This window comes from Leptodactylus fuscus, chromosome 2 (assembly GCF_031893055.1).
Source record: "Leptodactylus fuscus isolate aLepFus1 chromosome 2, aLepFus1.hap2, whole genome shotgun sequence".
In the NCBI taxonomy this organism is placed as follows: Eukaryota; Metazoa; Chordata; class Amphibia; order Anura; family Leptodactylidae; genus Leptodactylus; species Leptodactylus fuscus.
In genome coordinates this window covers 119,971,638-119,989,465 of record NC_134266.1, presented here as the reverse complement: position 1 = coordinate 119,989,465, position 17,828 = coordinate 119,971,638, and the positions used below count along the sequence as shown (strand labels likewise).

Sequence of the window (17,828 nt, the reverse complement as noted above, 5' to 3'; positions counted from 1 at the left end):
TATTCAATGACTACTGAGGCGATTAACATACAAAAGGTAGGTGTGGAATAGCCTTTCTATAGGCTATGCAAGTACCGTATTTTACGGACTATAAGGCGCACTGGACTATAAGCCGCATTGCCCATGAGCGCCTTATAGTCCGTCTCAGTTCATATATGAGGCGCACCGGACTATAAGCCGCAGTCCGGTGCGCATTATATGTTATTGAAAGCGGCGGCAGGCAGACTTTGCCAGCGGCCGCTTAACCCCCCGCGTGCCAGCCGCTTCTATTGGAAGCGCTCGGCAGGCGAGGAGGGGCTCTATCAGCAAAATCATGCTGATAGAGCCCAACCGTAAAAGTTAGATTAAACTACCCCCCCCCCCCCCCCTTTTAAAATAAAAGCCTGAAACAGAATGTGAAACTTACCGAGCGGTGCAGGGTGGGCGGGCATTCAGGCCTCCTCTTCCTCCGATGTTCCATCCTCCTCCTCCGGCGCTCGCTAACTGAGAATGGTCTGGGCGCATGCGCAGTAGCCGTAGTAGAAGCATGATATTGCGCATGCGCCCAGGCCATTATCAGCGAGCGCCGGAGGAGAAGGACGGAACATCGGAGGAAGAGGAGGCCTGAATGCCCGCCCGCCCTGCACCGCTCGGTAAGTTTCACGTTCTGTTTCAGGCGGGCGTGACAGCAGGGCTGCCGGACACTTCCCATTCATTTCTATGGGAGCTGGCATGCGAGCGCTCCCCATAGAAATGAATGGACTGCTTTTTTCCATTCATTTCTATAGGGAGCGCTCGCATGCTGGCTCCCATAGAAATGAATGGGAAGTGTCTGTCCATTCATTTCTATGGGGAGCGCTCGCATGCCGGCTCCCATAGAAATGAATGGGAAGTGTCTGTCCATTCATTTCTATGGGGAGTGCTCGCATGCCGGATCCCATAGAAATGGTGTTCGGCAGCCCTGCTGTAACGCCGGCGTGTACGGCTGTGATACACGCCGGCGTTCCGTAGTGTGAATGCACCCTTAAGGTGCATTTTATGTATGTATGGAAGCGGCACGCAGACTTTGCCGCCGCTTCCATCCATATATAAGGCGCACCGGACTATAAGCCGCACTTACGATTTCTGAGGAAATCGTAGGTTTTTATGTGCGCCTTATAGTCCGGAAAATACGGTATGTGCTTAGATAAAAATGACTTTTCCCAATGATAGATCCCCTTTGAAGTTAAACCTATTTAAAATAATGTTTTATGGTGACTTGTGCACGTAGACATGTTTTACGCCTTATTTTACAGCTATATGGAGGATATTATGTCTGCTCAGGGCAAGTTCACACAGAGCAATTTTCACATAGATATTGACAGTTTTTATTCTGCAGTGAAATACAAATGGAAAGCAACTGAAACTGCTTCCCATTGACTTCAATGATCATGCAGAAACTGAGGCAGGACGCCATATACAGATTATTAGCCCTATTGAATGAGACTAATTCACATATGGGTTTGTGGATCTTGAAATTGCAAATCCAGAAAAGAGATTGGATTTCTGCTGTGGATTTAACTACAAGTAAATGAGAAGTCCACTGTGGAAACGTATACCGTAATTATTGTGTTGTAAATGTTTACTGTGTTCCAATAGAGAATCTCTTTCATGTGAAAACTACAAATACTAAGAGAAAGTACTTGAGGTTGTTATACTGTTACTATGATAATAGTGTAACTAAAATGTTTATGGTGTTCAATCATTATGTTTCTAATTCAAAGGCATACAGGTACAGTGTAATAGCTGCAAGATGATGGCTGTTCCTCAGTATCATTTGGCGATGTCTGATGGGAGCATCCGAAATTTCTGCACCTATAACTGTGTGGTGTCATTTCAGGTGAGCTGTGAACATCAGTAAAATCTTAGTACGCCATGCAAATGATATAGTAGTATTATCACTAATTATTATGTTGTTTTATTGTTATGATTTAATATTAATTATTATTATTATTTTATTTTTTAACATTCACCTTCACTCTATTCCTCCATCATTTCAATATCTTTAACAGAACCTGTTCAGCAAACCTACAGGCATGAATTCCTCTGTGGTCCCCCTGTCCCAAGGCCAAGTGATTATGAGCGTCAATGCTGGGGCAGCAACCCAGGCTGGAAATAGCACGCCATCTGTGGTCTCGGCAACATCAACATCCACCTCTTCAACAGTTAGCAGCTCAGCAGCTGCTGGTCTGCAGAGACTAGCTGCAGCACAATCGCAGTCCCAGCAACAAAACGCCTTCTCTCGTCTTTCTGTGAAGCTGAGGTGCCTGCAATGCAGCCGACTATTTGCCAACAAGCCTGAACTTTTGGACTACAAGGTACAAACTGGATCCCAGTAACATGGCTTTATAAAGCTGTGTAGTAAATAAAACTAGTGGTCAAACGCTATTGTGCATCCATTGCCATGTCAGTGATGGGGTGGATGCCGTGGTTTTGTTTGCTGCCCCAGTAACCTGTATCTGTGCCAACAATGCAGCATTTCTCAACTACAGAATTAAAAAGTTCAAATGTTTAGTAGGTTGTCTGAAATGGTTTTACTGCTTTTTATAGTTGGTGGTTTTATCCACACAGAAATGTCTTAAGCCGAGTTTTGGGAGTTTTCTGAATTTATATTTGCTCAGTTTTAGTAATTTATTCATCAAAAGCTCACTCAATGTGGATCTCTTCAGATGGGGCTAAAGCTACCAGTGTCACATGTTTTCAACCTCAGATGTTAAAAATATTAGCCTTTCTCAATGATAGGATATCAGTTTTCAATTGGTAGTGATCTGATGCTCAACACCCCCACCTGTTTCGGATAATATGGACAACACGTTCAAGTAATGCATCCTGTGTTTACATACGGCTGCAGGCTGCTCTATACTTGCAAGTGCTGTATACTGTATGGTGATCTGACCACCAGAACAAGAATCCCTGATCCCTCTTTCCTAACTCCATCACAAGGAGGAAGTCAGTAAAATGTAGTCTGAAGATTTATTGGCTTAAGTATGTAAATTTGTCAGTTCCTCTTTAGTAACATACTACTAACACCCACTCTTTTGAAGCAGATAAACAGAGAAAGAGAGAAAAATACAGAAAAAGTAACTGAGTCCAGTGAGTGGTCCTAACAGTGATTGACAGCTATCTCTGTATGCCTAATCATTGTGAGGACTAACCACTGGACTCAATTACTATTTCCAAGCATAAAAAGAACAAAGAAATGAATGACAAGTTATACTGAGTTTTTAGTTCTGATTTCCATGTGTACAGTAACCTTATGATTTTCTATGAGAAAACAAAAGGTTCCCACCCACTTGGAGAATCAGAGCAAGTTCACATATAGTCTTCCAGGGGCTGTATTTTTTGAATGGGTGGATGGATTTTTAGAAAGAAAAACACCAAGTTGTTCAGGGCAACTGCAAGTTATGTATGTTTTTTTTTTATAGTGTTTTCTACCTGATGACAGGTCCTCTTTAAAGCTCTAATGTTCTGTATGTTCAACCTGCCATTTAGGTGAAGCAATGTATATAAAGAGATTTTTCCCTTCTCATGTAAATGCATGAAAAAGGAAAACAGGACATCAACCTTTCATTTGTCCCTGGAGTTTATATACAGTGGAAGGGTCTGAAATATATGGAGTAATTTAGGGATCTCTATTATATTTAGTAGGTTGGCTTGTCCTACAAAGGAATGGGGTAGTTTTTTTTCCATAGGAGTATTGTATTCTCCAGTAGTGAATGCTCCAGTTTAGAAATATACGGAGCAGAATTTATGTAAAGTTTAGAGGGGTATCAGATATTTTATTGTGTGGGGGTGCCTTGTAGTAGGGTTATTGTGGGGCCAGCCCTTGAGTAGAAGAACTCCTGATTTGTCTGAATTAATTATGAATCCTGACAGTTTGTCATGCTCATTAATAGTTTGTAGAAGGGATGGGTTTTAATTGCCAGAACATTGTCTGCAAAGGCCATTGCTTTAACAGTGGTGCACTGATATCAATCCCTGAAAAAATCAGGGTAGCTATCAAATATCTCAGAAGGAGATTGATTGAGATATTAAATAACAAGGGCAATAGTGGACAGCTGTGCCTTGCTTCCCAGAAAATGTCTGTGATGTGGTCGGTGCAGTGTTTCTGCTGTTAATCATAAGAACCATTGTGGTTTGTTCATTGGTTAAACAAAGTTTAAAAAGAGAGGACTGAAATTGCAGAGAGCAAGGGCCTTGTAGAAGTTTTGCTAAAAGCTTTTCGGACTCTAAGGATCATGGATGGTGGGGGTGATCTGTCCTGGAACCTCACTGGAACTTCAACTGTTGCCCACACATTTCTGACTGCCTGTTTTGGAGGAATACACATCTAAGCATCTGTCAATATATGAGGAAGACACAAAGTAATAGGATCATGCTCAGAAACTTGTGCTATCAGCCTGTAAAACTGGAAAAGGGAGGGTACCTGGGGGCCTTGAGGATGAGTATTGTGTAAGCTTCCGTGAAACTGTGTGGTTGATTGTTCTTCTAGATAGAGATGTAGAGTCTGTTTACGTATGAGAGGGACTCCTTGAGCAACAAAGAATAGTATTCTTTTGGGAGACCACTGGACCCTCGAGCCTTGTTGTTGTGCAATTGTAATATGGCATTCTGTATTTCAGTACTGATGATGTCAACAGCTAATTTGGTATGCTGATCCTCACATGAGAATCCACAACTTTTTTGTTTTTCTTTTTTGTAGGGTAAAATGCATCAGTTTTGTGGCAAAGCATGCTGTGACGAATACAAAAAAATTAACATGGTTATGGCCATGTGTGAGTACTGCAAGATAGAGAAGACCATCAAGGAGGTTGTTCGCTTTTCAGGGATTGAGAAGGTGTTCTGCAGTGAAGGTACGTTCAGAAGATAACAAGCTGATGTTTAATTGTGGGTCATTTGGAATACTATGTCTCTTTAAGGAGAAATCACCTTATGGCCGTGATGGAGAACCTATGGCACGGGTGCCAGAGGTGGCACTCAGAGCCCTCTCTGTAGGCACTTATCTGTGGAACAGATTATATTGTGTGTGGGCCACTGTGGAGCAGATTATACTGTGTGGGGGGTCACTGTGGTGCAGACTGGACTGAGTGGGGGCTCCTTCACTATTTATATCACACAGTATCTGTTTTATAGCAGGCATGATATTATTACAGGTCATAATAACATTGTACGGTCACTATAAAACAGATCTGTAGGATGTGAATAGTGAACATTAATTGTTAAAACTTATACCAAGTGCATTACAAAGTTGTTTGTATTATTGAAAGCTCGGTAATGTCCTATTCACACAACCATATTTTGCGGGTCTGTAACGGTCCACAATTGTGCATCTGCAAAGAATTAAGGTTAAATTGCCATGTTGGCACTTTGTGATAAATTAGTGGGTTTTGGGTTGCAGTTTGGGCACTCGGTCTCTAAAAGGTTCACCATCCTCACCCTTATGGCATACATGGACTTATTAGACTTTCCATGTATTGCTAAGAATTCCAAGTGAAGAATATGCAAATAAGACCTCAATGGTAGAAAGGGAGAATTTGGTATAGGTCACATGAAAATCAGGCGTTAATCTATAAGGAGCTACCTTCCGAAAGCTGGCGCTAAAGGAAGTTCTTCCTTTCTACCAAGGATGACTCATTTATATGGTTATTTGTACAGTCTACTCAGTTTTTCCATGTTTCAGTCTTCATGATTTTTGTTTGAAATTGTAATCCTAATCTGCATATTCCAAAATTTGAAACTTTAATTTAGAATAAATTTGAGATTTGTCTTTTTTTGCAGGTTGTAAGCTGCTATACAAACATGACCTTTCAAAGAAGTGGGGCAATTACTGCAAAATGTGTAGTTATTGCTGCCAGACATCATCTAAGTTGGTGCGGAATCACTTTGGGGGAAAGCTGGAAGAGTTCTGTGGGGAAGAGTGCATGTCAAAGTATACAGTGTTGTTTTATCAGGTAAAATACAGCTGTAATGCTTGAAAAGGGTTTTTCCATGGAAATAAAAATCTGTTTTCAAGTGAATGTGTGACCAGAAAATTAGCTATTATTTAAATAGGGTCTGTCACCACCTCTGCCAAGTCCAGCTTATTACATCTGTTAATAGTTATTGCTCAGTTGTAAGTTTTTCTGTAGCCCCACTTTTTCCAAGAAATATGTGCAGTGCCTGATATGCTGTTAAGGCTCTGTACTGTCAAGAGGCAGGTTCAGGCAGGAACAGGAAAGGGGTGTAATTCTGGGCTCTGAAACTGTCCACCTCTGATTGGAGCTCTGAGTGACACCCCCTTTCTTTCTATCTACTAAATAGACTCCACAAGTCACATTTAGTAATTTCACAGTATAGCTTACAGTCAGTAGAGTTTGCTCCATTCTATGGTATCTGTCGCCCATAGTCCATGTTCAGGAAACCGGTAGTATATATGGTAACATTTTTAATTGAAAAGTAAAAATTCTTTAAAAAATATGTTTAACATAAAAACTTAATTCCAATATACTTTCTTTATTAGTTCCTAACCGTTTTTTTGATCTCTGCGCTTGTTGTGATTCATAAAATAAAACTACATTTCTAGGATATGTGATATACAGTCCATGGTCATGCCATGAACACACAAGTGCACAGCTCCTTATCAGGCAGATATAGACCTTCCTCAGCCAGTGATTGGCTGACCAGACATCTACAGAATTGACCTGTGTGTCAAGAGACTAGTGGGTATGATAGTGAGTGTTGTAAAAACCCCTTTGACGCTAGGTTCAAACCTGCGTTTGGGTATCTGTTCGTCAGGTCCGCTTGGGGACCCCATGAACAAAAAAGTAATCCACACAAAAAAGTGCTTACCTGCAGACTCTATAGACTATAATGGGACCTGACGGGTTTGTGCCTGAAAAATGTTTTAGAGAAAAGTCCTGCTCTCCGCATTTTTTAAGTGGAATGATGGCCGGAAACCTCCAGGTGTGAATCCAGCCTAATACTTTTTTTTTTACTCATGTTACCAAAAACCCTACAATCCTCAAAGATTGGGTAGTACATCAAGCCTCCTGAAACATTCTAACCAGCCACTGTGAATTACATTTTTCATTTGAAGATTGATGCATTTGTGTCTCATAGATGGGGAAGTGTGAAAGCTGCAAGAGACAAGGCAAACTAAATGAGTCTCTGAAATGGAGAGGGGAGATGAAACACTTCTGTAACCTGATGTGTGTACTTGTTTTCTGCAATCAGCAAAGCACAGCAGAGCCTTCACCAGTCAATAATACAGGTCGGTATATGAAACATGGGCACATTTTTTAGCTGTTGCGTAGCACATTTATGCTAGGTTCACACTAGTGTTCGAGTCTCCATTCTCAGCTTTCCGTCTTCTGCCGGCAGAAGACGGAAAGCTGTCAGAGCGGGTCCGGCCGTGAGCGGCGGTGAGCGTTTTATGCTCTCCGCCGCGAAACCGGTTTTTTAAAACCGGACACAGAGTACTGCATGTCCGACTCTGTGTCCGATTTTTAAAAAAAACGGTTTTGTGGCGGAGCATAAAACGCTCACCGCCGAACATCTTTCAAACCCATTCAAATGAATGGGTATGAAAGAGTCCTACAGGTTTCCGTCTCCTGCTCAGTTTTGTGCAGGAAACAGAAACCTGCAGAACGGAGACCGGGCGCAGATGTGAACGAGCCCTTAATGGTTTTGTTATACAATATGACCACAGAAAAAGTGTGGTGTTTTTTGTTTTGTTTTTTTATTTTGGAATGGCTTCTTCATTGAACTTTTATGTTTCTTCCCATATCGGGATTGGAATGGTTATGGGAATGCAGGGAAAGAGCCATAATGCACCAGTTTGCATGCAGGCATAGGTAGCAGAGGTGTAGTGCATGAGGATGATGGATAGATAGATGGATTTTTAACAAATGAGCCCAAGTACCTTGCATTGTAAAGTTTCCTAATTCAACTCTTACCTTTAATTGAAAAGTGCTGCTCCATTTATGAGGGAAAAAAAAAGTTTGTCAGAATATTCAAAGGAGACCCAGTGCTGCCTCCTAGCTGAAGACTCTACCCAACACTGCCCCCAAACAAAGTCTGACATTTTTTTTTTTTAGCTGAAAGGCTATTCGAGAGTGTTCCCTATTCAGCACGTCAGGGGAATTGTATTTCGTATATGCTGACCAGGGGACTACTGCAGTGTACCATGCCCCTGAAAACCAGGCTGAGGTTGTCATTCAGAGGCAGTGCTGGGTGTAGTTTTCGGATATAAAGCAGCACTTTGAATCAATCCCACCCAGTCTCTAAAATAAATCTCCCCCATTTGCATAGTCTGAAAAAAAAGTATCTTTCTCAAAAATGGGACATGAATATTAACTATTTCACCTTTGACAGACTTCCTTCATATGCCATTTTGCAGCAGTGCTGAAAAGTGCCATCTGTCACTCAATTCAGTCTGTGTATGTAAACCCTAAGACACGAAAAGTGTGTGTCACAAACATTACTCTTCCCGGCAGGTAAAATAACCACAATGGAGACTTGGTAATCTCCTCATATCATCTTCATAGTTTATAAGAAATAATTTACAGTATGACTAGATAGACCTAGTTCGGTGGCAGCCTTAGGTTATTTGTCTGCAAGGCAGGATGTAGTTGGTCAGGTGTCTCTATTTTATCTATCTCTTTGGATTCATCCTGACATTTTCTGCGCTGTAATTTCAATTGGTGAAGAAGAAAAAGTACAAACAAAAGTTTGTTGACGTTGATCTGTGATATTCACACACCATTTCTAAGGTTTTATGTTATTTTGCGATTGTACCTTGTTACTTTTGTTTATAATTGGAGAATTATGAAAACTTGAGGAAAGAAAATGAACTCCAGATTTAGTGTGTTTTGTGTTTATTACAAATGCCACTCAATGTATTTGTGTTCTGAAATATTTTACTGAGGTCCCTGTATTGTCTTTAGCATCTAATGTTCCCATGGTCCAAGCAGTACCAGCTACCACTGGCTCGTCTGGTGCTAAGGACTCCACTCCAGTTATTGCCAACGTAGTGTCTCTTGCAAGTGCTCCTGCAGCACAACCCACTGCAAACTCCAATACTGTCTTACAAGGTGAGTGAACAACAGCATTTTATACGAATCCAAATATTCTAGATTTGTCAGGATAAGATATGTTTAATAGATTGAGATTTGTCACCTGTAAATTGAAACTCTCAAGTACTCCCTAGCTTTGTGGATAGCGGCCTGGTTCAAGTTTAGATTACAGTCACCTTTCAGCCAAGCCTTAGGCTTTATAACTTTAGGTGGTGGCCGACAAACTTACTAGACTGCATGACTTTTTAGTTAGAAAATGACTCATAACTCTTTCAGTCACCTCAGGCAAAGATATTTAAGGTGACCCAGGTGTTTTTTTTTTTAACCACCTTGGTTTTCTTTTCGGTGAGGATTCCGTATCCTCTGCATGAGACCACTTTTATCTATGACTCTGTATAGAATGATGATGGGCTTGTTCTCAGTTATATTATTCAGCCACCTCCAGAGGTTAAATTTCTGTATGTGTCATAGTGGGAGGAGGACATCCACTCTACCTTATTTCTACAAAAATGGCAGACCTGCTATGAGAGTAGAGGTAGCTGACAAATATCTCTGATGGACATCATTAAAGTGTAACTCTTATTTTAGTTAATCTATTTTTATTTTTGATATTGTATGGGGGGTTGGGGTGAACATTTTTGTAATGTACTTTATTAACATATCAATCTTTCTTTTAATAGAAAATAGACTGTAAAGTTCCCATTAACTCTAACTTAGCATTGCCGGGGGACTTTGTATATATGTACTCAATGCAGCATGTAGATCTGACGCATTTACCATGGGGGGAGGGGGGAATAATCACTTCAAATAGCTTTGGTTTTATAGCACATAGAAAAATCTTTTATTATGTTACCTTGTAATGTGTTGTGTCTTTATATACATACTTTTGGGACCAAGGTGTAGGACATAATATGTTTTTTTACTGCTGGAATGTGCTGTATTTGAACACCCCATATACTTTTATTTATCTCATCATCTCATGGTTTTCCTACCATTTCCTATCTGAAGATTATGTACCATCGGTGTTCAATGACTATGCTTTGTATTTTTCCTGATACGTGTTTACTTTTAATAACCTTTTGTCTGTTTGATACTAAATCGCGTTTTTCACTCATGGGGTTTATTGCCTTCCCCTGGATCAACACTGTAGGGGGTTGTAGGGATATAGGTTGGACTTGATGGACTGATGTCTTTATCCAACCTCATCTACTATGTAACTATGTAATTTCCATGTAGCAGGTGTGCAAGTCTTATTTACTAAGTCTTAACATATCTGGAATTCTATTGTTTGCTGTTTTTCAGGTGCTGTCCCAACAGCAACACCAAAAATAATTGGTGATGCAAGTACTCAGACAGATGCCCTGAAACTTCCCCCATCTCAGCCCCCACGCCTCCTGAAGAATAAGGCCCTCCTCTGCAAACCTATCACACAAACCAAGGCAACCTCGTGCAAACCTCACACACAGCACAAGGAGTGTCAGACAGGTATCCTCAGGTTTTTGGAATTTTTTTTAATTGGGTGTTTGATAGTTTACTTTTGTTACAATTTTTTTTGTATACTCTTCCAAAATATTATGCAAATGATATTTTTCTCTGAGTTTTCAAATTGGTTGGTACAAATGACAGTTATTATAATATTCAAATCTTCAACCGTTGTATAAATCAAATTTTATGGGACCAACCTTCCAATGATAATCTTTTTTTTCCCACAAATTGAAAAATCAAAATCCACTCTTCTAAATTATTATGAAATTTATCAAGATTGTACAGGTTATAAAGAACCGAAAATTCATTTGTTGAATTTGCAGCATTAAGAGATCACTGTCATTGAAACCAACATAGTCCAAGTTACATGTTAACATAGGACCCCCATTTTCAGAATTCTTGCATCCATTCAACTTGTGAGTTTTTATATAGTTTTTCCTTGAATTTCTTTGCAGTATGTCAGAGTAGCCTCCCCGAGTCGCTGTTTTGATGTGAACTGCCTCCCACCCTCATAGACCTTTTGCTAGAGGATACAAGGTTCTCAATATGGTTGAGGTCATGGGAGGATGGTGGCCACACCACAAGTTTCTCTCCTTTTATGCCCATAGCAGCTACAAACTCTCTCCTTTTATTTCGGGAGGCACAGTTCTACTTTTTGTACCATGGAAGAAAATGGTCAGTCAGAAACTCTAAATATACATTGCAGAGGTCATTTTCACATCTTCGGGAACCCACCTGTGATTCTGGCCCAAAACATGACTCTGCCACCTCCTTGCTGATGTCGTAGCTTTGTTGGGACATGGTGGCCATCCACCAACTGTCCACTACTTTATCCATCTGGACCATTCTTGGTTGCATGGCACGCATCCGTAAATAAGACTGTTTCAAAGTTAGTTTTTATACATGTCTGGGCCAACTGCAACCATTTCTGCGTGTGAGAGCTGTTTACGCTTTGCCGAATAGTAGGTGTATACACAAGTGCAAGTCTCTGCAGGATCCTACATTTTGAGGTTCATGGGATTCCAGAGGCACGAGCAACTTCAAATACCTTGCTGCTTTGTAAGGGTGCATTCACACTGAGTAAACGCTAGCTTATTTTGTAGTGTAAAATTACACTTGTAAATTTTGCTATCCCATTGACTTCAATGATATTTTTTTACAAGTGTAAAAATACGCCTGTAAAAAATACGCCTGTAAAATGTCATTGAAGTCAATGGGATAGCAAAATTTACAAGTGTAATTTTACTCTACAAAATAAGCTAGCGTTTACTCAGTGTGAATGCACCCTTATAGTATTTTATCAGCTGCACTCTTAATCCAAAGAATTTATCTGGCAGAAACATTATTCTGTTATCAGCATGAACCCATCTGTTCTCTGAATCAGCCACAAATCTTTTCATAGTATCAAACCAATAATTTTCAGTAATAGCAGTAGGTGTCTTTTCTGTGTGAGAAGCGATAGTCACGAGTAGTCACAAAACCCATTTACTTTATACGTGTAGGGGAGGGGGTAGTAAACATTTGCCATCCTAAAGCAATGATACAGTAGTACTTACATAAACATCAGAAGTATTGCTTTCTTTGTATTCTGTTTTATGAATCTCAGTGTTAATTTTTGTTGTTGTTTTCTTGTAGATGATGATGGTAAACCACAGATCTTGGTACTCCCTGTACCAGTGCCAGTGTTTATTCCAGTTCCCATGCACTTGTATACTCAGTTTGCCCCGGTTCCACTTAGTGTACCACTCCCGGTAAGTTACTTCTGAAAGCTTAAGAGAGGTTATATAGCTTTAAAAAATTTTTTTATAAAAACAGCTGCAAATGTTATAAAACAAAAATAAGAAACACTATTCACCTTTTTATTTTCCCCAACAATCCAGCACTGACCCTCCAAATGTCCCTTTGGTTTTTGCTTACAAGAAGACACCTTTTATTTTGTAATAATTTGCTAGTGTTCTGCAATTTTTAATTGTTGTATATCCCTTTTAATTCAACAGCTATTCTCTGAGTGAATGATTTTTACTCTACTCCTTTCTTTTTAGATGTTGTCTCATTGATCATTATTCTTTTTCAAAAGGTTCCTGTCCCAATGCTGATTCCCACCACCCTTGATAACGCTGACAAGATTATAGATGCAATTGAGGACCTCAAGGAAAAAGTCCCATCTGATCCCTTTGAGGCAGATATACTTCAGATGGCAGAGATGATTGCTGAGGATGAGGAAAAGGAGAAAACGCTTTCTCATGGAGGTCAGCAGGCAACAATCTTTTAGTCTCTGTAAAGTCATCTATTCATTATAGGTCATTCCATGACATCTAGCACTTCTAAATTTCTTATATATTGTTGTAGGATTGGTTAGTATAGTGAGCATACCTTTTTTGTCTCAAGTTGTAATCTTGCTAGAGAACCAATTTATAATCTGTATATGCAAAGGATCCGTTTTCACCTGTGGTCGCTACACATCAGTACCTATGTAGGGGTTGGCTCGGCAGAAAAATAGTTTTCAAACACAAAAAATGTTCACTATGCCATTATAACCGTACATACTTGGTTTATAAGTGATTTTGGTTGATGGAATCCCTTTAACCATACTATTGAACATCACAAGGATCACTAATGGGGCACAAGACAAAGTCACATTCTGTATTGTATACAGACAGCTCCTAGGAGTTTGAAGCTATAAAAATAAAAAATACATCAGTCCTCTCTGAAGAACCTAGATGTCAGTGAAAGATGCTTTCTCTCCTAGCTTTACCGAATGTGTGTACATTCCTACAGAATTCTATATTCGTGTCTTCCAGATCAGGGCAGCACTTACAGTGGAGACCTGGAATCAGAAGCTGTATCTACCCCACACAGTTGGGAAGATGAATTAAACCACTACACTCTAAAATCCAACAACGTGCAAGATCCAGACACAGAGGTTCGGCAGGTTTCCCGAGTGGGAATTGAGCAGGATCTAGAATTAGACTTTCCTACAGGTTGGTAATTTTAGCAATATTCAAATTAGTCAAATAAATTAACAAACTTTTCATCAAACACATCACAAGATTTGATGTGACTTTTGTGGTAGTTGCCGTTTGTACATGAACAGATATTATGTTTAATGTTGTTCTCCTTTTTTGTTTTGCAATATTATAGAAGTTCATATAAAAACCTGTTTCTTTCTTACCACAGAAGCATTTGATCCATTAAGTAAAGCTTCAGGTTTCTTTGGCCGGACTCGAGGCAGACGAAAACATCGGGATGGTTTCCCACCGCCAAAACGCCGGGTAAGTTTATTGATAGCTAATAGTACAAAAAAGCCTTTATGTAATCACTTTTGAAATCTGCATACAAAACTTTATATCACACCATTAGTTATCCTTTCTCTCATTTATTTATTTGTTTAGGGCCGCAAAAAGTCAGTGGTAGCTGTGGAGCCAAGAAACCTTATGCAGGGATCTTACCCTGGATGTTCTGCCTTGGGCTCCACATTAAAATACATGTATGGGGTCAATGCCTGGAAGAATTGGGTACGATGGAAAAACTCACAAGAAGAACCTGAAGACATTAAATTTGGAGGTAAATTTTATATTTGAAAGCGACCGTATATCGTGTCTTTCTCTTATTTTCCTGCTAAACACTTTGTTTTTTTCCAGTGCGACCTGTAAAGCTGAAAGAAGATATTCTGTCATGCACCTTTGCTGAACTTAGTTATGGCCTATGCCAGTTTATCCATGAAGTACGTCGGCCAAATGGAGAGAAATATAATGCAGATAGCATCTTGTATCTGTGCCTTGGAGTTCAACAGGTAAGTAGTACAGAATGGATATCTTTCTCTTGAACAAATATTCATAATTGCAAAAACTAAGGTCGATCTGTCCATGGCATGTTGTTGAAACTAGTATGGTGTAATGTATAAATACTTGCTCTTTTTTTTTTTCTAGTATCTTTTTGAGAATGGAAGGATAGATAACATTTTTACAGAATCCTATTCCAGATTTATGGTGGAACTTACTAAACTGTTGAAAAGTTGGCACCCCCCTGTGTTACCCAATGGTAAGTAGAACAGCAGGCATATTCATGCCATATAGTAAGTGTTAAACACATTCTTTTTCTTTTCGCTGACATATGTTGTTTTGTTCTAGGTTTCATATTTTCAAGGATTGAAGAGGAACATTTATGGGAGTGCAAGCAACTTGGTGCCTACTCGCCTATTATCCTTCTCAATACCCTGCTTTTCTTCACCACCAAATTCTTCCAACTGAAGACTGTGACTGAGCACCAGCAACTTTCCTTTGCCTATGTTATGAGACGTACAAAAACTCTAAAATATAACACCAAGACCACGTATCTGCGTTTCATGCCTCCTTTCCAGAAATCAGAACTGGAACATGGTGTGTTATACAACATTTATCTAGTTTCTGTGCAAGTACATGACAAGGTTTATTTTATTCTACCAAGTGTACTTATGTTAAGATCTTGCCTGCTGCATTACACTCTAACAACCAAACAACAGCCATATCATTCACGATCAGTATGTTTGAGCTGTGTATTTACAGATATCTTAGAATGCTAGCAACCGTATTTAAAGGCAAGGCAAGTCTTTTGCAGTGTTAGAAACTAAAATCCTACAATTCCACATTAGACCTTGTTCAGAGATTCTGGATTTGTGGATCAGTAGAAAAAGTTCATACAAATTTGCAGCAAAGTTTAAGTTGCCCATCCAGTCAATATTCTCTTGCCTTATCTGACACTGGGCACAGAGAGGCTGTGTGCAGCAACTGCAAAGGCAGCCGTATGATGCTGAGCAAGTATTGACAAGGTTGGGTGCCATATTACTGCAACAAAATGCCATGTTTTTTTCCTCTTTATGCAGATATAGACATCCATTTACTGCATGGCAAACAAATCCAAAATGTTTGAATATAGCCTAAGAGGTCTCAGTATACGTGTAAATGGTTTTGTAGGCTATCATAACTAGATAACTTGAAGTAACGTAATGACTGTGGCAGCCAAAACAGTTAATCAATACGAGGTCCTGGTGTTAGACCCAACCAATATGATACCGATGATCTATCCTATGGATAGGTAATCAGTATCCAACTGGCCTTTGGGCAACCCCTTTAAACTGTAAGTTTCCCAGAGTCCAGTGTGTTTCACAGATCTGTTAGCAGTCAAATTGATTTTCCTGTTATATGGATGGATGGATGGCCTGTAATGAATGAAGTTGACTTTGTTTACTTTAAATTTTATTTGCAAATTGTCAGGGAGGAGATTAAACAAAGTCATTCTTGCGACTGTTCAACCCCCTTCCTCATAGAGCTACATTGTTTGATGTCAGCACATTCCATTTACATGAGTGATGTATGCAAAAGATGGGATGAACAAAGAACAAGCATTTTTACATTCTATATGTTTGAACTAAGCATGATTACATTTACGATGGTTCAGGTGTTTGTTTCCTAGTCTAAGAGGTCCTTAAATGTATCACCAAAAAAATTACCTATTGCTTTCTTAACCTAGGTTTTATGTTAAATATTTTTTAAGATTTTTTAATCACTTTTAAAACTGTACTATATCCTGCAATTTTTAATCTGACCACTAGACTAATTAATAGTTGGATATTTGACAATTCTGTATAGAGTTTTCTATAATGCAGTCACCTTATTTGTTTTCCTCCCAGACAAAACAGACAGGATTAGAATAGAAGATAGCAACTGTATAGTTAGCACCACTGACATCTTTGCTTCCACTACTGACAATAGATGATGTCACATCTTATCTACTCTACCTCTCTACACAGAGCAATCATAGAAAACTCCCCCATAGACTTCAGGGAGTCAACTCCAGACTATTACTATCTATAAACCTATCAAGAACAGCCTCAGTCATAAATATCAAAACGCTCCATTTTTATTGCTGTCTATGCCCGTGACTATGCCATAAAGTAGGGGTATGAAACCTTTTTTCTACAGTGTGCCAAATTAAATTAAAAAAATCAAAGATGAGATACTTGGAATGGCGCAAAAAAATTGTAAGGCTGACGACCCCTTTACTAAATTCATATACCACAAACCATATCACAGAAATGCTGTCACGAGATGCTTCGTTTACTGCTATTGATGTGTATGCAGCTATTTCCCAGGATGCACCTGTACTTTCCCATTAGGAGCAATAAAGGTACATATGCAGCCCTCAATTAGTGGTGCTGCCATACAGTGCATCCAGGAGCACTTTGTGGCAGCATCCTTAGGGTGGTGACACACTATGTATCTGGACTATAGCTGCATCCAGTCTTAGGCTACTGGAACTTTCACTCCAATGTAAAGCTGCTTTCACATGGTGCGTTTTCGCACTAAAATGTGAAAACTGTATTGTAAAAATTCCCTGTTTTTTTTTTTTTGTTTTTTTTTGGGGGGGGGGGGGGGGAGAGAGGGGTTGTGCAAAAACACCGCTATACAGATTAATGTCCCATTTTGGCCCTTCCATGTGGTATAATGTTCCATAGTGGCCACTCTTGGGTTTGCCGACCGCTGCTGTAAAAGATATCACTAAATGCTATTAACAGAACACAGAAGCAGCACAGGCAAGGTGGCAGCCATCATAATAGATATTTTAATAGTACATAAAAAATCTAATCAGAAAATAAAAGCAGATTTGAAATCAAACTGATATATTACAATAATTGGTATTATGTTAGTTTCACACCTGAGTTTGGGTTTCTGCTCAAGGAGTCCGCTTGGGGGCCCCATTGAACGGAAACCTAAACAACTTAAAAAAGTGGTTACCCACAGAAACCATGGAGTATAATGAGGTCCGCTGGGTTCCACCTGAAAGGGGCGAAAAATGCAGAGAGTAAAGCACTGCTAGTGGAATGGGGAACGGAATCCCCAGGTGGACAGCAGGCGCAGGTGTTAACCTGGCCTTAAAGGGGTTTTCTGGGCATTTTTTATTTTTTTTTAAAAGGTCTGTTAGTGCTATTAATGGGTTAATAAGTGCACCAAAATAGCAGAGTTTTGAGTAATGTCTGTGTTTTCTGGGAGCTCCTAGCATCTTCTGCATCTGTTTACATGGTGTAGCTTATCTTACCTAATGCATCATGGTACTTGTGGGTGACCTACACTTTCACTACCTCCCCCTCCGTGTCTCTCTAGCTATCCTGCCCACTGCTAGCCCTTCCCAACTAACTCAGCCCATGCCATCATACTTACCTCTCTTCCTTTCAGACTTCCTCCTGCAAGATGGCTCCTCTTGCTTTCTGACTGCCGGCATGCACAGTAGTCCCGG

The 17,828-nt window shown here is 39.8% G+C and overlaps 1 protein-coding gene across 1 annotated transcript in view; it reads left to right on the top strand.

Annotated features, from left to right (window-relative positions):
* ZMYM4 (zinc finger MYM-type containing 4) overlaps positions 1 to 17,828 on the top strand; it is a 63,836-nt gene that overhangs the window by 39,278 nt on the left and 6,730 nt on the right. The window contains exons 10-24 of the mRNA XM_075264473.1: positions 1,743 to 1,858; positions 2,031 to 2,336; positions 4,721 to 4,871; positions 5,797 to 5,969; positions 7,117 to 7,267; positions 8,943 to 9,089; positions 10,374 to 10,556; positions 12,192 to 12,307; positions 12,634 to 12,805; positions 13,358 to 13,537; positions 13,734 to 13,828; positions 13,949 to 14,120; positions 14,198 to 14,349; positions 14,486 to 14,597; positions 14,687 to 14,935. Coding sequence (XP_075120574.1) covers positions 1,743 to 1,858; positions 2,031 to 2,336; positions 4,721 to 4,871; positions 5,797 to 5,969; positions 7,117 to 7,267; positions 8,943 to 9,089; positions 10,374 to 10,556; positions 12,192 to 12,307; positions 12,634 to 12,805; positions 13,358 to 13,537; positions 13,734 to 13,828; positions 13,949 to 14,120; positions 14,198 to 14,349; positions 14,486 to 14,597; positions 14,687 to 14,935 — 2,475 coding nt within the window. The remainder of the gene's footprint in view (positions 1 to 1,742; positions 1,859 to 2,030; positions 2,337 to 4,720; positions 4,872 to 5,796; positions 5,970 to 7,116; positions 7,268 to 8,942; positions 9,090 to 10,373; positions 10,557 to 12,191; positions 12,308 to 12,633; positions 12,806 to 13,357; positions 13,538 to 13,733; positions 13,829 to 13,948; positions 14,121 to 14,197; positions 14,350 to 14,485; positions 14,598 to 14,686; positions 14,936 to 17,828) is intronic.